Genomic DNA, 18,302 nt, shown 5'->3' on the forward strand with positions numbered 1-18,302 from the left:
GAGCCCCAGAGGCCCTGAGATGAAGGCAGGCAGTGCCTGCAGGGGCTGAGTGCAGTGCCTGGTGTTGGGCTCCATCCCCCAGCCCCGCAGCACCTCCCGCTTCGGTTCAGTACAGTGTCAGCACATGGAGCTAAAAAATGGGTCAGATGGTGCAGTCTGGTTCTTAGCCCCGTCCCTCTTGCCTTGAAAGCCAATCAAACTGCCTTTTAGTGTCGACCAGTTAATGAAAACAATTGCATCTGTCTATGGTAACTGATTCCCAGCCACTCTTAAGCCTGGCATTGGCTTGTTCCACTTTTCACATTGGTGTCAGTGCTGCTCTCATTTCCTCCTCGCTTGCAGCTGGCCGCTCTGTCCCTTCTGATGCTGCTGCTTCACCTGGGCCAGGATGTCCCGGATTTTGCGCTGTGCCATCTGTGGATGAAAGGAGCAAAAGGAAAATGCAAGGGAAATGGCACCGAGTGCCACGAGGAATACAGCTGAATGGGAAACCATTGGTCAACCAGGTTACCATTGGCCTTCTTGGCCTGCAGGGCACATTGCTGGCTCGTGGTCATCCTGTTGGCCACCAGGACCCCCACGTCCTTCTGATCAGAGCTCCCTTCCAGCAGCTCAGCCCCCATCCTGTACTGATGCTGCAGTTATTCTTCCCCACGCATAGCCCTGCACGTGTCCTTGTTAAATCTCATCACATTCCTCTCTGCCCAACTCTCACTAACCAGCATCACAGCCTTCTGCGAGCATCAGCCACTCCTCCCAGCGTTGCACCATCAGCACACTTGCTGGGCGTGCATTCTATCCCTTCCTCTGGGTCACTGATGAAGATGTTGAATGCATATACACACACCCCTCACCCCAGCTCTCCCTCCTGCCCACACCACTCCACAAAAGCACACAAAGACGACAGCAAGCAGCAGCAGCCAAATGCAGAAAACACTTTCATAGGAGGAAGCAGCACTGAACACAACCCCTTACGAGCCATCAGAGACTCCACCAGCACCGAGCTACCGGGACCATACCTGGCTGGCATAGAAGTGCCCGATGATCTTCACAATGACCTGCTCATTCTCATCAGGGGTCTGATCCCGTGGAACCACCACCTCTGCAGCCGTCAGGTTCTGCAGCTCATTGACCTGCAGGGAAGGGACAGAGACCAATATCACCACACAGTGCGGAAGAGACCCCCTCTCCCATCCCAAATGCTCCCACCCCCTTCCAAATGTGGCTTTGCTTACAGTTTTGCCCCCTTTGCCAATAACCCTCCCTGCAGCCGAGGCGGGGACACGGATGTGCGTCTCCAGCTTCACTTCTTCCTTCGGCCCAAAGAAGTTCTCCTCCTTCAGCTTCCCATAAATCCTGCCTTGTGCCTGCAGAGGAGGAGAAGCAGCATCAGGCTCTGCTCAAGGTGCCCTGTCCCCACATATCTCCATCCCAGGGACAACAGATTCCCTCCCCAAATCCCAGCTCCTCAGAGCTTTAAGTCATCTGAATCCCAGGAAGGCTGGTGCTAAGACAGGTCTCAGTGTCACACTGGGGAGGGCTGACTTTGCTGCTTCTTCCCACCCTGAAGAAGGAAAGGGGATGGTGGAGGAGGCACTGGGTGACTCTGACACCCCACTGTGATGGCAAGAAAGTGAGGGGACCTTGAACTGAGCTTCTGGAGGGCCTGTGATGACCACCATGCGCACTTTGGAGTCCGGTGTCTCTGGAGGTGCAATCTGGAATGGGGGAAAGAAACAGTCACTGCAGCATCCATGCACATCACCCAGGTTTTTAAGGTGATTTCAGCAGCAGAAAGGCACCCAGATCAGCAACAGGTGCTGGCAGGAGACTGCTCCTTCACGAGGTGACACTACCTTAATAGAGGCACTTGCGAACCGGGAGAGCTGCTTGATGTGCTGGCCCTTCTTGCCAATGATGGCACCAACTGCTTGGGCAGGGATGAAGACGTGTACGGTCTCCTGCTCGGGAGGCTGAGGACACAGAACCACCGCTCAGAGCTCACCACCAGGATCCACGCCCCAAATCCCCCCCCTAGCAGTGTCACCCATACCATAAGTGCTGGCCTTCAACTGCATTTGCAACAGGTGAAGAGCACAGATCCTGCACACACATGGATGTGAGCATGCTGAAAGCACCGCAAGGATCCTCAGCTGTGCACCTACCATGAAGGAGCTGTATGGAGCAGCCCCAGAGACGCTGCTGGGAGGAGGAGGTACTGCATTGGAGGAGGCAGGGAAGAGGCCGACAGCAGCCAGGTTAAGGCCAGGGATGAGATGAGATTGCAGCTGAGGAGGAGAGGAGAGAAAAGCTCATTGCTTGTATCGGGGCATCCTCTTAGAGCACAATGGAGGGGAGGTAGGGCAGGAACCCTGCCTGGCAGAGCTGCCGTCCCGAAGCTGAGCCGCACTCACGCTCATGGCCGCGACATCGTTCTCGTAGGCTTCTCTCACTTTCTTCATGATCTCCTGCTCTGCTTTGCAGCAGTTCTCGATGGAGCCCTTCACTGTGATCGTTCTTTCAGGGTTGTACAGGGTCAGGTCCTGCAAGCTGATGGGAAACCAGAGTTACACCAGCGCTGGCCAGAGCAGGGAGCAGCATCGTGGTTTACTGCCCGTGTTCGTGCTGCCTTCCTCAAAAACATGCTTAAAGGGATAATGATATGAATAATGCTAAAGAATAGAACCCCAGTTCTGACTGCTAAAAAAAAAAGAAAAAAACAGCTCCACAGCACAGCTCCAAGGGGAAGAGGAGGGGAATTCAGGAAACACACAGGTGTATCACGACAGTTTTGGGAATCAAAGCACTCGTGACAGGCTGGCTTCCCAGCAGGTTGACAGGAATCTCTTTGCTTTCCTCACATCTCCCATATCTGCCTCCCCACTTCCATCTGCCCCAGGTTGGGAAAGTCCACCCTGCTTTTCCCAAAGACATCAAGGAGCCCTTACGATGAAATGGTGATTTTTGTCTCTGTATCCTGCTCCACTTTCTTCAAGTTTCGCCCTTCTTTGCCAATCAGGCGCCCCACAAAGTTGTTATGGGCCAAGATTTTCAGAGGCACTTCATCAGCTCTTGAGAGAGGAACGGGAAAAACAACAAAATTAAAGATTACAGCAGCCAAAAGAAGAGGGATTGGGTGCAGAGTGACGGGGAAGACCATGTCCCCTTGCTCAGAGTCCCCCAGTTCTCCCAAGGCAAGGCTCCCACGTGCAAACTGGAGCTCTGAGTGCTGGGATGGTAACAGCCCAGCAAGGAGTTGTAGATACAACCTACAAGCACAGAGGGGTAGGGGAAAAAAACTTACGTCTTCGTGTCCTTTGCCTCCTTCTGCATGATCTCCAAGATCATTTTGCAGGCAGCAGAGCAGCCCTCAGGGGTGGAGTGGATGCTGATGGCTTTTTCTGCAGCTCCTGCGTTCTCCTTACGGTGAACATCAATCCTGCAAGCACAGCTTTGATGTCAGAGTGGGCATAGGGCAGAGGCTCTGCAGCTTCACAGCATGTGCTGGCTGCTCTGCTCCTCCAGCATCCATGTAGGCTGCTGAAGTGCAAGCTTAGATGTACACAGGAAAGGAAAGAGCAGTTAATTCTGGGCTCAACATTCCAGATAGACACTGTAGCTAGAAGCCCCATTCACAGAAATCCAAGTGAGACATCAGAATCTATTTATTTTAAACAACATGAGTGATCACATAGCGGAGAATAGATCGGTTGCTGGCAGATGTGATGAGCAGCGCATCCCATCTCAGATAAAGCCCTCCTTGGGAGAGAAGAGGAAAGACACGTGGGACAAAACCACACTCAGCCTCATAAATCACTGCAGACCACTCCACTAATTAGAAGCAATGTGGGGGGGGAAAGGTAGGGAGACTCACTTGGACTGTGTCTGCTTGGTAATGTTCCTGATGGTGGCCCCTTCTTTGCCAATGATGGCACCCACATACTGTGTGGGCACCAGCAGACGGAGCGGGATGTCAACGGGCTGCTGCTTGACTGGAGCCCCTGCTGTGACAGGGGAACCCTGCCGGGGGGCACCTCGGGCCCCAAAGCCACCCCGACGCCCGTTCTCTGGGCCCTGCACTGACTGCTCATCAGGGATGTAGGAGACCTTCAGCACGTGGTTCTCCAGCTGGTGCCCGTTCAGCTTCATGATGGCTCTAAAGCAAGGAGAGAAGGGGTTGGGGTCAGGGGATTCCTACCCTTATAGTCCCCAGCAAAAGGCAGCATATCAGCACCAGCCCACCCAAAATGGGACAAATCCACCCAAAATGGGTCAAGCCTTGACGTAACACCCTTTGGGAAAGAACTGGGAATGGGGCACAGAGATGTCATCAATGCCACGGGGACCTGGCACGACTTCCCATCTGCTCCAGATGGACAAAGTGCTTTAAGTGGGGGGGGATTTCCAAGCAACCAAGCCTGGGGAGGGGATGGGAGCAATGGGTGAAAACAAGGAATGATCCCCAGGCTCTCCTCTGCCTTGCAATATATTGGTTGGTATTTCAGCTGCTGGTGGGGATTTTGGGGACTGGCTGCAAGAGCTGAAAGCTGTCGATAGATGGGGCTGGCAGCAAGAGAAAAGCAACAGTTCTGGCCACAGCTCTGCACAGCTCTCCTAACTTCTATGGAGAGAAGTCAAACTGAAGGTCTCCAGAAAGGGCTCAGTGACTCCCTTTTGGGCTGCAAAACCCCACAGCTGAACGGAGACAAATAACCCCATCTCTGCAGGATGCAAAGGGTCCAAAGACCCTCCATAAAGCAGAAAAAGATGGACAGAAAGGTCTCACATCAACATTATTACTTTTTTCTTGAGCTGTAATTACTTAAATGACTTCAGTACAGGAAAATCTCCACTTTTCCTTATTAAAAAGTTGGTTTACTTTACTTTACTCTTTGAACTGCACAAAAAAATCCTAACTTGGACGTCCTCTAAAGGGCTCCAGTTCTACCCCAACCCCACCCCACCCCAACATGAAGGTGAACAAAAAGAAATCAGGGCAGAAAGGAGGATATTTCTCAAATATTTGCAACCCCAAGTTGATGAATTCTAGGACGGCCTGACTCCCAGCAATGGAAATCCCCTTTTCTGTCCCCAGGGAAGGGGCAGTGGGCCACGGGTGGTCCATGGGGTGGTCGTGGGGCACTTACTGCCTGGTCTGCTCCCGGTTTGTGTAGGTGACATTAACCACGGCAGTCTCACTGTCTGTGTTCACTGCAATAAGAGAGGCAGAAATTAGAGCCAGCATGAGCAGCCTGGGCCATCATGCATGATCTTTGGCCACTAGAAAGTGCCTATGTCTGTACAACCCATCCTGCTTTATTACAGGGATGTCCTTGTTTTGGCCAAGCAATAAGAGGACCCGCTGACCAGACTCAGACATCTTTAACCATAGATACCTCTAACAAAGAACAACAACTTGTCTGTCCTCTCCCTCCTCCAGCCCCGAATAGCTAGGGCAGAAAATACTTAAGCAACAGCACGTTGGCTCCTTCTTTCAGTCTTACCTTGCTCACAGTTTTCTACAGTGCCATATTGTGCTAGCAAGCCATCCAGAACCTGGGAAACAGAGAAAAAGCCCATTATACTGTGACAATAGGGACAGACCCAAGAAATACAGTCAGTCAATAAAAGCAGCTTTCTGGTCATTAAGATTTCACAAGCAATTAGATGAGCAAAGCTGCTGTGTGCCCCAGGATGTTGGGTCAACAGGCCCCAGAACCAGAGCTGGGAAGGCAGCAAGAAAAGGAAGAAGTCCCAACAGCTGGAAGGAAGGATTTGTGTTGTTCCTACAATGGATAAATCATATAATGCTGTTATTAATGGGGATTTTGTTGGTAGATCTTGCATTGCTTCTACCAGCTGAATTGAATCCTGCATAGAAGAGGAATAGTTGCATGGATGCAAGGATACAGCACCATTAAACCCAGTTAAAAACAAAGAAAAGGATGAACCAACTGTAATCCCAAGTGCAGAAACCCATAGGGGAGCCCATCCTTAAAAGTGCCCCACACTTCTCAGTGCAAGTCCTTGTGTCTCAGGCTCCTGCCCTGCTCCCTCACCCCCTTACCTCCCATCGCAGCTGGGGTGGGATATTTCGGATTTGAATTTTCCGGCTCCTGAAAGAAATGAAAAGCGATCAAAAGCCAGATTTGGTGTCAGCAACGCGTCCATCTCACACTGAACTGCTCCTCATTGATGTACCTAATCAAGCTTTACATTCCCACATGCTCCCGGGGTTTCTGATGGCTCTCTCTTAATTACACCCTGCTAGGTTCTGCATTTTCACTGCAAGCTTCGCTGTGAGCAAGATGCCCAAATCCACCAACCTTCCTGCACCGGCATGGCTACAAATGCTGAGTTCTGCCAGATTGATTACAAGGATTAGAAAACCAAAAAAAAAAAAGGAAGCCACACAGTCATTTAACCTGAAAGCAAATCTGGAGCATGAAAAGGACACCATGGGGACGCCCGTGGCACCTGGAAACTTGGCTCCAGCATCCCAGTTGGTCTAAGATCGCTCCTCCACCCACATTTTTGGCTTTTTCAAACCTAATTTTTGCTAAAATAGAGTTTTTGGGGGAAAATTTGATGCCAAATTGACCCAGGAGGTGCTGCCATGGATTGCTGTGGGTCCCTGGGGTAGCTCCAGCACCCACACACAGCCACACTGTTGCCACCCCAGGGCCTCCACCAACACAAAATGCTGAGAAATGATTTTCTCCTCACCGTTGTGGTGTTTCCACCACATGGTGCTGCCATCTCTTGCAGTGTCAGCACCCCAAGTGCTGTGTACAAGCAAAGGGATGAGGAGCACACCCAGCTGAGCCTCACATCCGAGCTCACAGCACCCAGAAAAGCACTCACCCTGCAGCAAAAGCACCCATGGGTGCCCAGGGACATCCTTGGAGGATGCAGCTTTATGTGGGCAAATGCAGCAGCACAATTCCTTTCGGTTAAACCTCTACCCTCCAGCTAAAGTCACTGCAAAACGCTCTCCTTGATCACTGCCCCTAATTTCAGCACCCTAAAGCTCAGCATCTGATTTAAGACCCAACCTGAAACGAGCATCTAAGCACAGTGGGAGATGGTGCCTGTCTGCAAGCTCACTGAATATGGAACTTTAAGATCCCTGAAAGAAAGGGAAATGGAATACTATGACCATCACATGCAGCTCAGCACTGGCATCACTTTCTGGGAGAACACCTCTGGACCTGCACTCATCATAGACCTGGGTTTCCAATCCAAAATATTTGTGAATGTTTGAAATAATAATTAAAAAAATAATAATAAGAATGAGAGAAGATGAAATTCTAGATTTTTATCCTCTCCAGAAGGTTCAGTTTATCAATGAGAAGAAAACAGTCGGAAGCAATCAGTTCAGGTTCAGACCAGATGGATAGAATGGCCAAAAAGCTTTGGGGCTGCGCTGCCATTAGAAAGACAAAAAGGAAGCAAAAAAAAGATTTTCAGCACTCCCATCAGCTCAGCTATTGGGAAGTCTCCAAAACACCAAATTTTGTTGCTGCTATGGAGGCAAACTGGGTGGATGAGGAAAAAGTCCTGAACCCTTAAAACTGCATCGCATCAGGAGGGATGAAGGGAGAAAGGGGGGAGGGGAGCACGCTATGAAACCAGATCCCTTGTTTACATGCTAATCCGCATCCCAAAATGAATGAGAGAGAGAGATTAAGAAATTCAGAATGCAAAGAATGCCACAGTCCAGGGAGGGTCACAAGGATCTGAACTGATGGAGGAAACCACGTCTCCAACCACCCACCCCTGCCCCAGAAACTTCTCCAGATAGGTCCAAGCATCCGCACAGGCAGAGCATGTGTTCTTCACATACGTGACCAGAATGAAATGCACCACGGAGAGAAAAGAGCCATTTATGTCCCCGCACTGTCATTCTGCTGGTGGCATCTCATTTTCTCCCCCTTAAAAAGGAAAAAGAAAAAGCCCCTCCGAGGAGCCAGCACCCTGAGCGCTCACTGCCCATCTCCATCAGTGCCCATCCTGCAGAAGGGCTGCATGCCACAGGGCAGCATCCTATGGGGCAGCATCCCATCTGGAGCCAGCATCACTCAGCCCTGAGGTCCGGCTCAGCTCCCCACACTGCATGGAAATCTGCCTCCCGAAGCACAGCCCCTACTCAGCTTTGGCTCCTTTGGAGCCCCGTGGTTAGAATTACAGAGGAAGTCATGAATAAATAAACCCATCTATTTGCTTTGCTTGTAAGCAGGTCCGACTGGATTTAAACCCTTGTCGTGAAGTGCCGCTCTTTGGAGCAGCCCAGTTCTGCTCCCTCCGACCTCTGCTCCACACAAGGCTTTACTCCAAATAAATAACTCTGCTCATCGCCGATTCCTGGCTTTTTATTCACCGTGTGCCAGAGCTGGAGCTCCTCTCATCGCTCGCAAACTCAGCACACGACCTCAGCTGGGAGTGAATGGATGGGGGTCTGCACACAGGGGAAAAAGCGGGGAGCAGCTGAGATGGTTGTGAGCAGAGAACTGCAGGTCCCAGGAATGCATCCCGGTGTCACCTCCCTCCTGCTTCGTGCCAACACTGCTCTCTGTGCCCACGGGATGTTAGCAGCCAACTGTGGCAGTACTACAGCACTCACAGACCTGCAGAACTGCCCAGCAGCCCCACGCAGACATCCCAGCTCTTCAGAGGAGCTGACACCTTGGAAATCAGGAACTGAGCAGCTTGATGCTCTCAGCAAACCCTCCCCAGTTCTGGATAGGGCGTGCTGGGAAGATAAACGCTCAAACCGATGCAAAGGGATGGAGCAAAGTGCTACAGAGCAACCTGGAGTGTCCAGGAGATGGAAGAGGTATCCTCATCTATCCAGTGCAAATCCAATGGAGATTTCTTGCCCTCACCTCCTGTGCCCATCAATGCAGCACGGGGGGTAGAGCACGTGGCTCAGGAGAAAAGCATACCAGCAACACCCTCTTATCCAGAATGCACAAACCAAAGCAAAGCTGCTTTTTTGAAGAACCAGCCCTGTCCATGGACAAAATGTCCTCTGCTGCTCCCCAGCAGCCCCGAACCCAAGGGGAGATCACTCTCATTCTATCCCACTGCACCCAAAGCCCTCCCAGCATCGCTGTCAGTGTTGCAGCAGCAGCCACACATTCAGAGCTGCCCATCCCACGTGGGCATACAGTGCCGTGTGTCACACAGACAGGCAGAACCCTCAGCAACAATCTCAAATTAGATCTGGTTCTGTTTGTTTGTTTGTTTTCAATTTTTAAATCTCACTGGGAAATACCCCAACAATAGATTCAGCTGTCGGGATCTCCTTTCACATCGAGGAGGGTGGCCAGAGCCCTTCATTAAGAACTTGCTGGCACTTCCCCCAGGACTGGCACAGAAGCAATGACAGGGACCCAAGCAGGGGGCACTGACCTGCTCCAAGCCGGGCTGGGAGCCAGCAGGAGGATGGAGCCAGCTGCCACAAGCAATGGCAGAGCACCACCAGGGCAGCCTCTTCTTGCTCAGGGTTTCTCTTCCCTTTTGCAAAAGCCCCAAGTGATGCTTTTGAAGCGATGTTCTAAAAGGCAGAGTTGCTCCTTGTTGCATTGCCAGGGGAAAAGGGTGCTCAAAGAGGAGCATCATCGTGCCTATGGCAGAGCAGCAGCAGCTGTGATAAAAGTCAGGTGTCTCCCCATCCCACCTCACCCTATAGATGTGCTTCCTTCCAGAAAGTGCATGGAGGTGGCACCCCACCAGCATGGCAGTGAGCATGCAGTCGTGCTGCTTTTCATAGTCACAGAACGGCTTGGGATGGAGGGGACCCCGAAGTTCACAGATCAATTTGACTTGGAAGGGACCACTGAACCAGATTTTATCCAGACAATTTGATTTCTCTTTAGTCCCAAAACATGTGGCCTCTTCCTGCTGGAGAAAGTTCCAGCCCCAAGTACAACGAGCAGCCAATAGCCCACCCTGTGTTACAGCATCAGCAATGGTGGGTCAAGCTGCACAGATCCACCAGAGCTGCACATACACAACACAAGGCTTCTGCAGGATGCTCCCTTACATCCAATTCCTCCCAGATCTTTCTCCACTCCCTACCACAGATTCCTCAAGACAAAGGTGATTGGGAGCACCAGGGCACTGAGAACTTCCAGTAAAGCACAGCCAGGCACCAACCATAGCCCCCTCCTCCCAAAACCATTTCTGGAGCTCCTGGGGACAACAAGAGAACGGCTAAAGCTGGAGAGACACCAGGAGACCCACAAGAACTGAACAACGTTCATGATGGATATTCAATCAAATGCAAATGTTATGCAAATTTAGGGACTGAAAAAAAAAAAAAAACAGTGCATCCCTGATTCAATTAACAGCATTTATCTAGTTAAGCTTTGATTCAGGAAAGCACTTAATCCTGTGCTTAATGTGTTGTTGGTAGTGGTTCTTAATGTTTTAAACACTTCTAAATAGGAAAACGTGGTTGCTAAGACACAAACATTGCTGGGGGACTCAGCTAAGTTGTAGCTGAAATCACGAGTTTTTCCCATATAAACTGATATACTTTGAATTTGTCAGCATCTCTGTGAGGTAGGAATATCATCCCTGTACAACCTTTATTGATAGTGAGATAAGAGCACAGAGAGGGAAGAACCTGCTCCCCATCACACCTCTGAGCACAGCCCAGCAGGGCTGTCCGGGTGGGATCTGCCCCAAGCTTCAGCCAATTTGCCTTTGATTTTCACTGTCCCTTAAGCTGACACGGCTCTCAGCTTCCCCACGTGGCATTAAACTCACTGACACACAAGGCAAAAAAAGAAAAGAAAAGAAAAGAAAAAAAAACAGCAACAACCCAACAACAAAACCATGTCCCAAATTCACCAGGTGATGCTCAAGGAAGCCCAGAGTCAATGCTTCCTTGGAAGCAGCATCACTAAAGTCTGAGTGATACTGAACCAGAGGCAGAGATATTGGAATTTTTTTTCTCCTGCTCCTCCCAGAGGTGCTGCAGGTTCAGGTTTGGTTTTTGTAGCCTTTGTGGTTTGGTAGAAAAAAGCCTCAATGTAGGCATGAGGAAGAACAACAGAAAAGTCTTCTCTTAAACTTGTACTGAAAGCAGAGCTCTGAGATTTGGAACCATCACATACAGAACTGCAGGTGCCCTGTGCAAAATCATGATGCTTTTAGACCTCAATTTAATGCAACTGAAGCAGCAAACCAACTTTCTGCAATATCCTCCACTGTGATACACGTGGCTCCTATCACACCCTTCATTCTGGAACCATCTTATGCTCTTTCAAGCTCATCCCTTGCAGATTTGATCTAGAAATGATCCAGAAGGCCCCTTAGGAAGTTAACAAAGACACTCAGCTTCTTGCAGCAGGAGAAGCACAGAAGTAAATCAGCCCTGGGATTTTGGAGGAATGCATCCTCCATGCAACAGCCTTACACAGTCCCACAAGCTTAGCTGGCAGTTATCTCTGGCAAGCATACACAACATGATTAATCCTTCCCATCAATCATCCCAGCAACCAGAATTTGATCTTGGACTAATAAATCTGTCTAATTGGTCTCTCCCCATTAGCTCTTTTTTTGGAATCACACTTAATGACTGATGAGATTTTTCGCAGAGATGCCAAGAATGAGAAGTTGTCCATGAACACCCCTTGAAAAGCCTGGAAAACTCGTTTTTGAAAGAAGTGCTACAGCTCAGGCACAGAAGGAAGAAGTGGTTGATGCCCAAAGGGAAGGACTGATCAACACCCAGAGCTGTAAGAAATGCTGTCCCATATTCCCTCCTTTATGAACCTGCTGTGCTACCTCATTCCATTCCCCCACTGACCCCAGGTACATGGTGCTGGCACGGAGCTCGTGTCAACCCAGCTGAATGCCAACATCTCACACCTCAAAAGATCAAGAAATCTCAAAGAAGCCTCACAAAACCTTGATCTTCAACAAGCCCAGAGGAAGCCTAATGAGCCCCCAGACCTCTGCTGTTAGTCCTTGCCAAATCAATACAAGTATCTGCAGACAGGACAAGTTGAACAGTAAGGAATAGAGAAGAAAGACGGACGGATTTTATGCAACGCATCCATTATCTTTCCATTCTGATTTGCTGGCAGGTTGCCATTTATTGAAAGACTCTTTCTGATGCTCAGGACACGTCCCAAAGCCAAGCCCAATTACACTTAGTGGGTTCTCACAACCCAGCTCCAAGTCTGACTGGGATGCACCAGTTCCTTCCTGGCAAACTCCAACCACAGCAGCTCACACCCACTCCTACTGAGGTGCCAGTAACACAGGCGAAGAGGCTTTCAACTCTTAAGAAGATCTGATACTGCAAATCTTAAATTGACCTTCATCCAATCTGACCCTTGAGCTGGTGCTGGCTGCAACAGATGTGGGAACATACAAAATGCTTCGAGGCGGTTTTCCTGCAGATATTACACAGAGAATGGAAAAGAAAAACGATGACTTGTCTCTCACCTCATCTTTCATTTGCATGTCTCAAAGCACGTCTGAAACCATTACCCTGGAGAGCAGCACAACCACCACTAAAGCAGTGGGGTGAGGGAACATGCAGCAGCATCTGCTCATCCTCAAAGCTTCAAAGCCAGCATTTCCAACTCCACTGCTTTTTGGTTTGTGTCATTTTTTGTTCATTTTTGATTTATCGCGACCACATTCAGAGCACTGCTCTTCACCCACCATGACTGATTTTGAGCAGAAAAGATCCTAAAGGCACATTCATGGCTCTTCTCCCAACCTCACCTCCAGGACCCACAATAGATGCCAGCCTGCCAGGTTTCCTGCTGTCCTCCCTCAAATCTAACAATGCATTAAATAAAAGCTCAGATGGCACGAAACCCACAGCGTGGTCATCCCCACCCCCATCCCGTTATCACCACCCCCTTTAGGATGCAGGAGCCGAGGTTTCAGCTGGTGGCACCCACTTCTCTTTTCCACCAGAGGGCACTTCTGCCCTCTTCCAGTTCCCAGAACGCCTTTCTAACTGGTTTCCAGTGGCTCTGATGGTCCTGTGAGACTGGGGCTGCTTCAAAGCCAATTCAGACACTGCAAACCAGCTGACATCAGTGGGAACCCCAAAGCCCATCAACACATGCTCTATGATGGCTCTTAAGCCACTTTAATTTGTTAATATTTAAGCATCTCTACCAGGTGATTGACAGGTGTCACTATATTTCACATAGCTTGCTTAGAGCAAGCAGTCAGGTCCATCTTTTTCTTCTGTTTCCAGTTCAAGGACAGTGGGGCATTGGCTTAGAGACCCTACAAGCAGCACAGGCTCATAGAAGTTTGAGCAAGGGAGATGGAAAGGGGTCCTGCTAAAACTTAGGGGAGTTGCAGAGATTCAGGTCCCCATCAACCTCAGGTGTGTCAGCAACCCTCATCCCTGGTGGGTACAGATCTGCCAGATAAAACTGGGTCCAAAAGCAATGAGGTGGTCACCACGCAGGGCTGTGCACTGAATCACTTTTCAATCTAAATCAGGCTAAAACAGCACAATCACCGCACGCAGAAAAGCCCTCAATGATCCAAGTGGACTTGTCATATCTAGTCCAAATTCTGAAGTTATGAAACAGATTATCCTATTTCATGAACTTAATGCAAGGGCATCCCTTTCACCAAAACTCAAGTTGAAACCCAGAACGCCATCCTCAGATCTGCCAGTCATCCCAGTTTGGGCAATGAGGTGTCGTGAGGCTTTTCAGCCTTCTGATAACCAGCAGAGGGTGAGACAGCTGCAAGCATCCCACATGGGATCTCCCATTGCATCCCTCATCACATCCAGCAAGGCATCACCCATTGCACTGCCCACCCCCCCGTGGCATTGCCCATTGCATCCCCATGGCATCATCTACTGCATTTCTCATCGTATCCCACATGGCATCACATCACACTGCCCACCAGCTGTGGCATTGCCCCTTGCATCCCTTATCACATCCCTCATGGCATCACCTATCACGTTTCTTATCATACCCCACACGGCATCATACATTGTATTGCCTGCCCCCATCCCTCACTGCATCCCCATGGCATCACCTATCACATTTTTCATCATATCCCACAAGGGTGGGTTTGGTGTCACCACCAAGTCTGTGGTTGAGCCCAAACCGGGTTAAAAGTGCTACATTTTTTTCCCCACTAATAAATGACATCAAAATGCTTCCGTGCTTCTTCCTAAAGGGAAGGTAAGGAGAACCAAAAAACGAGATTAAAAGTGCAAGTGGGGCTTTTTTCCCTCCATTTCCAGAACAAATTCCTTCGGTCCTCAGTGTTTCGTACAAGGCAACACAAAGAGTGCTCAGACCTTCCTGGTCACCTCCACACTCCAGAGCTGGACGAGCAGCTGAAGAGATGCACATTTTCCAGATGGGGAAATCTATCTTCCACATCATCCATTTCGTTTTGTGTTTTGTTTTCTATGTATTTACAACGAGAGGGTCGGGATTAAGAGGAGAAAAGGCTGAAGCTCGGGTAAGACAGAACAGCTGGGAAACTGCAAGGATGGGACTCTTCTACTTTGCTGCTGCCCATCTCATTACAGAGGCACCTCAGCAAAGACACTGAAAGCCCACCAGGACTTTGGCACAGACAACATGAAAAGCCAAACCAACCCCCCTCCCCCCTCAACAAACTCAATGCACCGTTAGGGAAATCCTGCACAAAGCTCCCGAATATCTGATCTGGATTTTTTCCTAAGTGAATTCCCCACAGACACGTTCATGCCCTCTCTCCCGTCTGCCTTCCATAAACATTCACATGGCCAAGTTTTACTGGCACAAACAGCGGCAGAAAGCGGCTCTCAAAGCCTCACGAACAACTTTTGGGGAAGCTAAACATAAAGTTTACACCGTGCAAACAGGCAGGGCAGGCAGGCAGCAGGGCAGGATGGATGAAGACTCACCAACACAAATTTCTCATTCAAGCCACAGTTTTAAAGAAGTTACAGCAGCTCACGCTCCACAAAAGGCATCAAATAGAAAAGGCACAGCTGCTGGCACCTTTGCCATAGACAAGGGGCTGCAGATGTTGGGGAAATTGGGTGATTATTGGTTCTGCTGTAACCAAATCCTCATCAATGACTGCACGACATCCACCTGATGCTGCGTGCTTGGGCTCAACTTCAGCACAGATCTCATTATAGCACTGAAACAGAAGCATTAACTTTGACAGGGCGACTTCCCCATTTAAAAGCACGTCCTTTGGAGGCTTGTGAAGCTGGGTCTAAAAGCACAAAACTTATTTGAGGGCTTTGGCTTCTTCTGGAATTACTCCCCAGTAAACAGCTCCATAAGAGCACATGCAGCAGCCACAGCTTCTTCCCTACAGAGGACATCACAATTTTCTTTTATTCTTTGATCATTTGATCAATTTGTTTGTAAATACTTTTATGCCTGAGGCTTGAACCATAGACAAGAAAACATACATTCACAAATGTTTATATATGTGTGTATATACACACAACTCTATTCATTCTGATGCCTAAGTCTGCTTAGACACAACCAGTATTAAACAAGAAATAATCTGGGTAATACTGACAGCCCTGGATGCAGAACATCAGAGCTCATCCCACCCTGTGAAGTTTCCTGTTAGAGATACAACATTTCCCAACACCATGCAGGTATTTTGGGAGGTTATCTTAATACAGATCCCAGTTATTTGCAGGTGGATCTTTGCACACAACCTATCCAGAAGGTCTGATCCCACAGCCCTGAATCACACAGGAATTGAAGCAAAGGCAGTCGCTTTGCAGGTGACACACGATAGAGAAAACACAGACAGAAAGAAGAATGGAGAGCTCCTGTAGCACTCCATCCCCAGCTCTGCACAATGAGACTGCATTTCATCCCTGAATGCTGATCTCAATGCACGCTCACCAGCAGGATCTATGCTTCCCAAATTCCTCATCTCAGAAGCCTTACACCCCAAGCACTTCGTGCAGTGGCTCTCAGTGCAGCTAAAAGCACAAAAGCAGTGGGACGAGCAACTTTCCTGGATCTGAGAGCCTGCACCCATGGCATTCATCCCCCACCTCGGAGGCCCTAAATGCAGCTGCACCCTCTGAAGCACCAGCCCCAGAGGGATAATGCTGCTTGAGCCTTCTGGCCATCACCTGGTGGATCCACAATCCGGTAAGAGAAACCACAACAGGCAGGTTTTTCAGGAGTACCCAATGCATCAGGTGCTATAATCACTTCTGAAAATGCAGCTTTTCCCGAGATGCTTAATCACAGCTTGGAAAATCTGGCTCTGATTGCAAATACAAACCCAGCTTTGAGTGCATTTTTCAACTCTGGATCTCCATTCCCCCACCTGTCCTACACTCCACCAAGGAGCCTGCTCCCAGAGAAGCTACACTTCCAACTTATAACAGCAAGCTGCCACGGGGGACCTTCATCCCAGTCAAACTTGCTCCTTTTAGTGCAAATCAACTTCACTGCAATCTCCAGCACTGTTGACACTGCGTGGTGCCACTGGATGGTGCAGGATCTGCTCCATGCATGGAGCCCTGCCAGCTGCACACGCTCCTGCTGCATGGCTTGCTGCTGCTTTTATTACAGTTGCACTGCAGCACTGGGAGCTCAACAAAGCTCGTGGAAACTGCAGACCTGATTCTTCCAGGGCTGCACGTGGATTCAGTTTTGTTCCCTCCAGTTGCTTTCCTCCGCACAGACCGGGCAATTAAAGCAAGCAGAAAAGTGTGAAATTTCAGCTCTGACCATGTCAGAGCTCCCAAGTGTCAGTTACAATAAAATAAATGACCCATTTCCTGATGGATTGCGAGGGCTCCTCCGAGACGAGCGGACGGACAGATTTCCCCGCTTGTTTATTTTCTCTTTTTCTGGCAGAAAGGCTGCACTCCTCTGCTCTTTGGCATCGAGGGCTGCAGCAGCTTGGGATGCTCTCGCTCCTGTGCCGCTGCCCTGGCAGCGCCCTCCTGGCTGCTGTCCCCAGCAACACCCCTCCTCTTGAGCCCTGCCAACTCCTGGCACATCTCCTTCTGCAAGAAGCTCCAGAAAACCCACTCTGCTCTTCTTGCAGCTCCTGAGAGGCAGCACCCACCTGCAGATCCCACAAAACCCCCTCTCTGAGTGCCAGCACCAAACCCGACGCTCTCCAAACGAAGCCAAAGTCCAGGGGATGGGACAGGGTTGTGCAGTGTCACCTATGGTGAGGGCTGACAGGAGACAGCATGGAGGCATCCAGTTAAAAGAGGGCTCAGAAGAGAGCTGGAACCCCTGAGAGACCCTTTCCACAATGCCCCATTTGTTGCTGGCTCTGTCCAGGGGAAACAACAAAAAAAACGAGTGGGCTCCAATTAAAGCGCGATTTTTCATTTTAATCTTTCTATTTAAAATTGCTAAGATCCCTCCAGCATCTTCAGGAGTGTGCTAAGGATGCTGAACACAAACAGACAGCAAAGCAGTTTCCTCTCCCATTCAGTAGGTGATTAAATCAGAAAGACGATGCACCCCGGGCTTAAGACCACCAGCTTTAAACAACACCTGACACTCAACTTCCCAATGGAAGAACGCTTTGTTTTCCCAAAGGTTGTACCAATGTCTGTGTGCTGCAAACCCTTTTGCTTTGGTCTGGAGCATCTCCACCAGTTCCACAGCAGGGCTCAGGGACTCAGAGGGTCTCTTTCCTGCACCCATCCCTCACTGGGTTGTTGTTTTTTTTTTTGCTGGGTCTTGAAGCTGCCCAAACAGAGCAGCTTGCGCTGTGCCAGAAAAGAAGCAGCAAGGGCAGAGTTGCACCCACATCCAAAGCATTGCTTATAGAAATGAGGAGATTCTGCAATCCCCCCATAGCACCGGAATACAGGGACAGTTTTCAGATGAAGCCCAGCAAAGATTTCTGAGCTAAATTCACAACACTGTACATACACTGGGAATGCCCAGATGATGCAGGAATGCAGTCGGGATAACACAACACACAGATTTCTGGAGCAGACAGGAACAGCCCCTGCCCCAGGTTTGGGCTTTTAACTACTTCAAAATAAATTAAATTAAAATAAAAAGGAGAAAAACTTCCCTAGCGAGCAGACCATCCCACAACTGCCTCTGCAATGCATCTCAGAGAAGCAAAAAGCAACTCAGAGCAGAGGCAGGATGCTGCAGGATGTTACCCCCAGACCTCCAATGTATTTTTCTCCTGCCCTCATTGTTTTCCTATTTTATCTTCTGTTCTAATTTGCTGGGAAATGCATTTTTAAACCCCGCAGGCACTCAGTGCAGGATTCCTCCAGGTTCACAAACACATCAAACTGGGCAGAATAAGGATTTAAAGAGTAA

At 49.5% G+C, this 18,302-nt stretch overlaps 1 protein-coding gene across 1 annotated transcript in view; it reads right to left on the bottom strand.

The window, feature by feature from the left end:
• Positions 1–6: 6 nt before the first annotated feature.
• IGF2BP1 (insulin like growth factor 2 mRNA binding protein 1) overlaps positions 7–18,302 on the bottom strand; it is a 24,315-nt gene continuing 6,019 nt past the window's right edge. The window contains exons 2-14 of the mRNA XM_010724565.3: positions 6,068–6,116; positions 5,505–5,556; positions 5,148–5,211; positions 3,875–4,156; positions 3,305–3,439; positions 2,949–3,071; positions 2,415–2,550; positions 2,166–2,288; positions 1,857–1,973; positions 1,644–1,718; positions 1,236–1,367; positions 1,020–1,133; positions 7–414 (exon numbers count right to left, since the gene is read on the bottom strand). Coding sequence (XP_010722867.1) covers positions 322–414; positions 1,020–1,133; positions 1,236–1,367; positions 1,644–1,718; positions 1,857–1,973; positions 2,166–2,288; positions 2,415–2,550; positions 2,949–3,071; positions 3,305–3,439; positions 3,875–4,156; positions 5,148–5,211; positions 5,505–5,556; positions 6,068–6,116 — 1,495 coding nt within the window. The 3' untranslated portion in view covers positions 7–321. The remainder of the gene's footprint in view (positions 415–1,019; positions 1,134–1,235; positions 1,368–1,643; positions 1,719–1,856; positions 1,974–2,165; positions 2,289–2,414; positions 2,551–2,948; positions 3,072–3,304; positions 3,440–3,874; positions 4,157–5,147; positions 5,212–5,504; positions 5,557–6,067; positions 6,117–18,302) is intronic.

Source organism: Meleagris gallopavo, chromosome 29 (genome assembly GCF_000146605.3).
Source record: "Meleagris gallopavo isolate NT-WF06-2002-E0010 breed Aviagen turkey brand Nicholas breeding stock chromosome 29, Turkey_5.1, whole genome shotgun sequence".
In the NCBI taxonomy this organism is placed as follows: domain Eukaryota; kingdom Metazoa; phylum Chordata; class Aves; order Galliformes; family Phasianidae; genus Meleagris; species Meleagris gallopavo.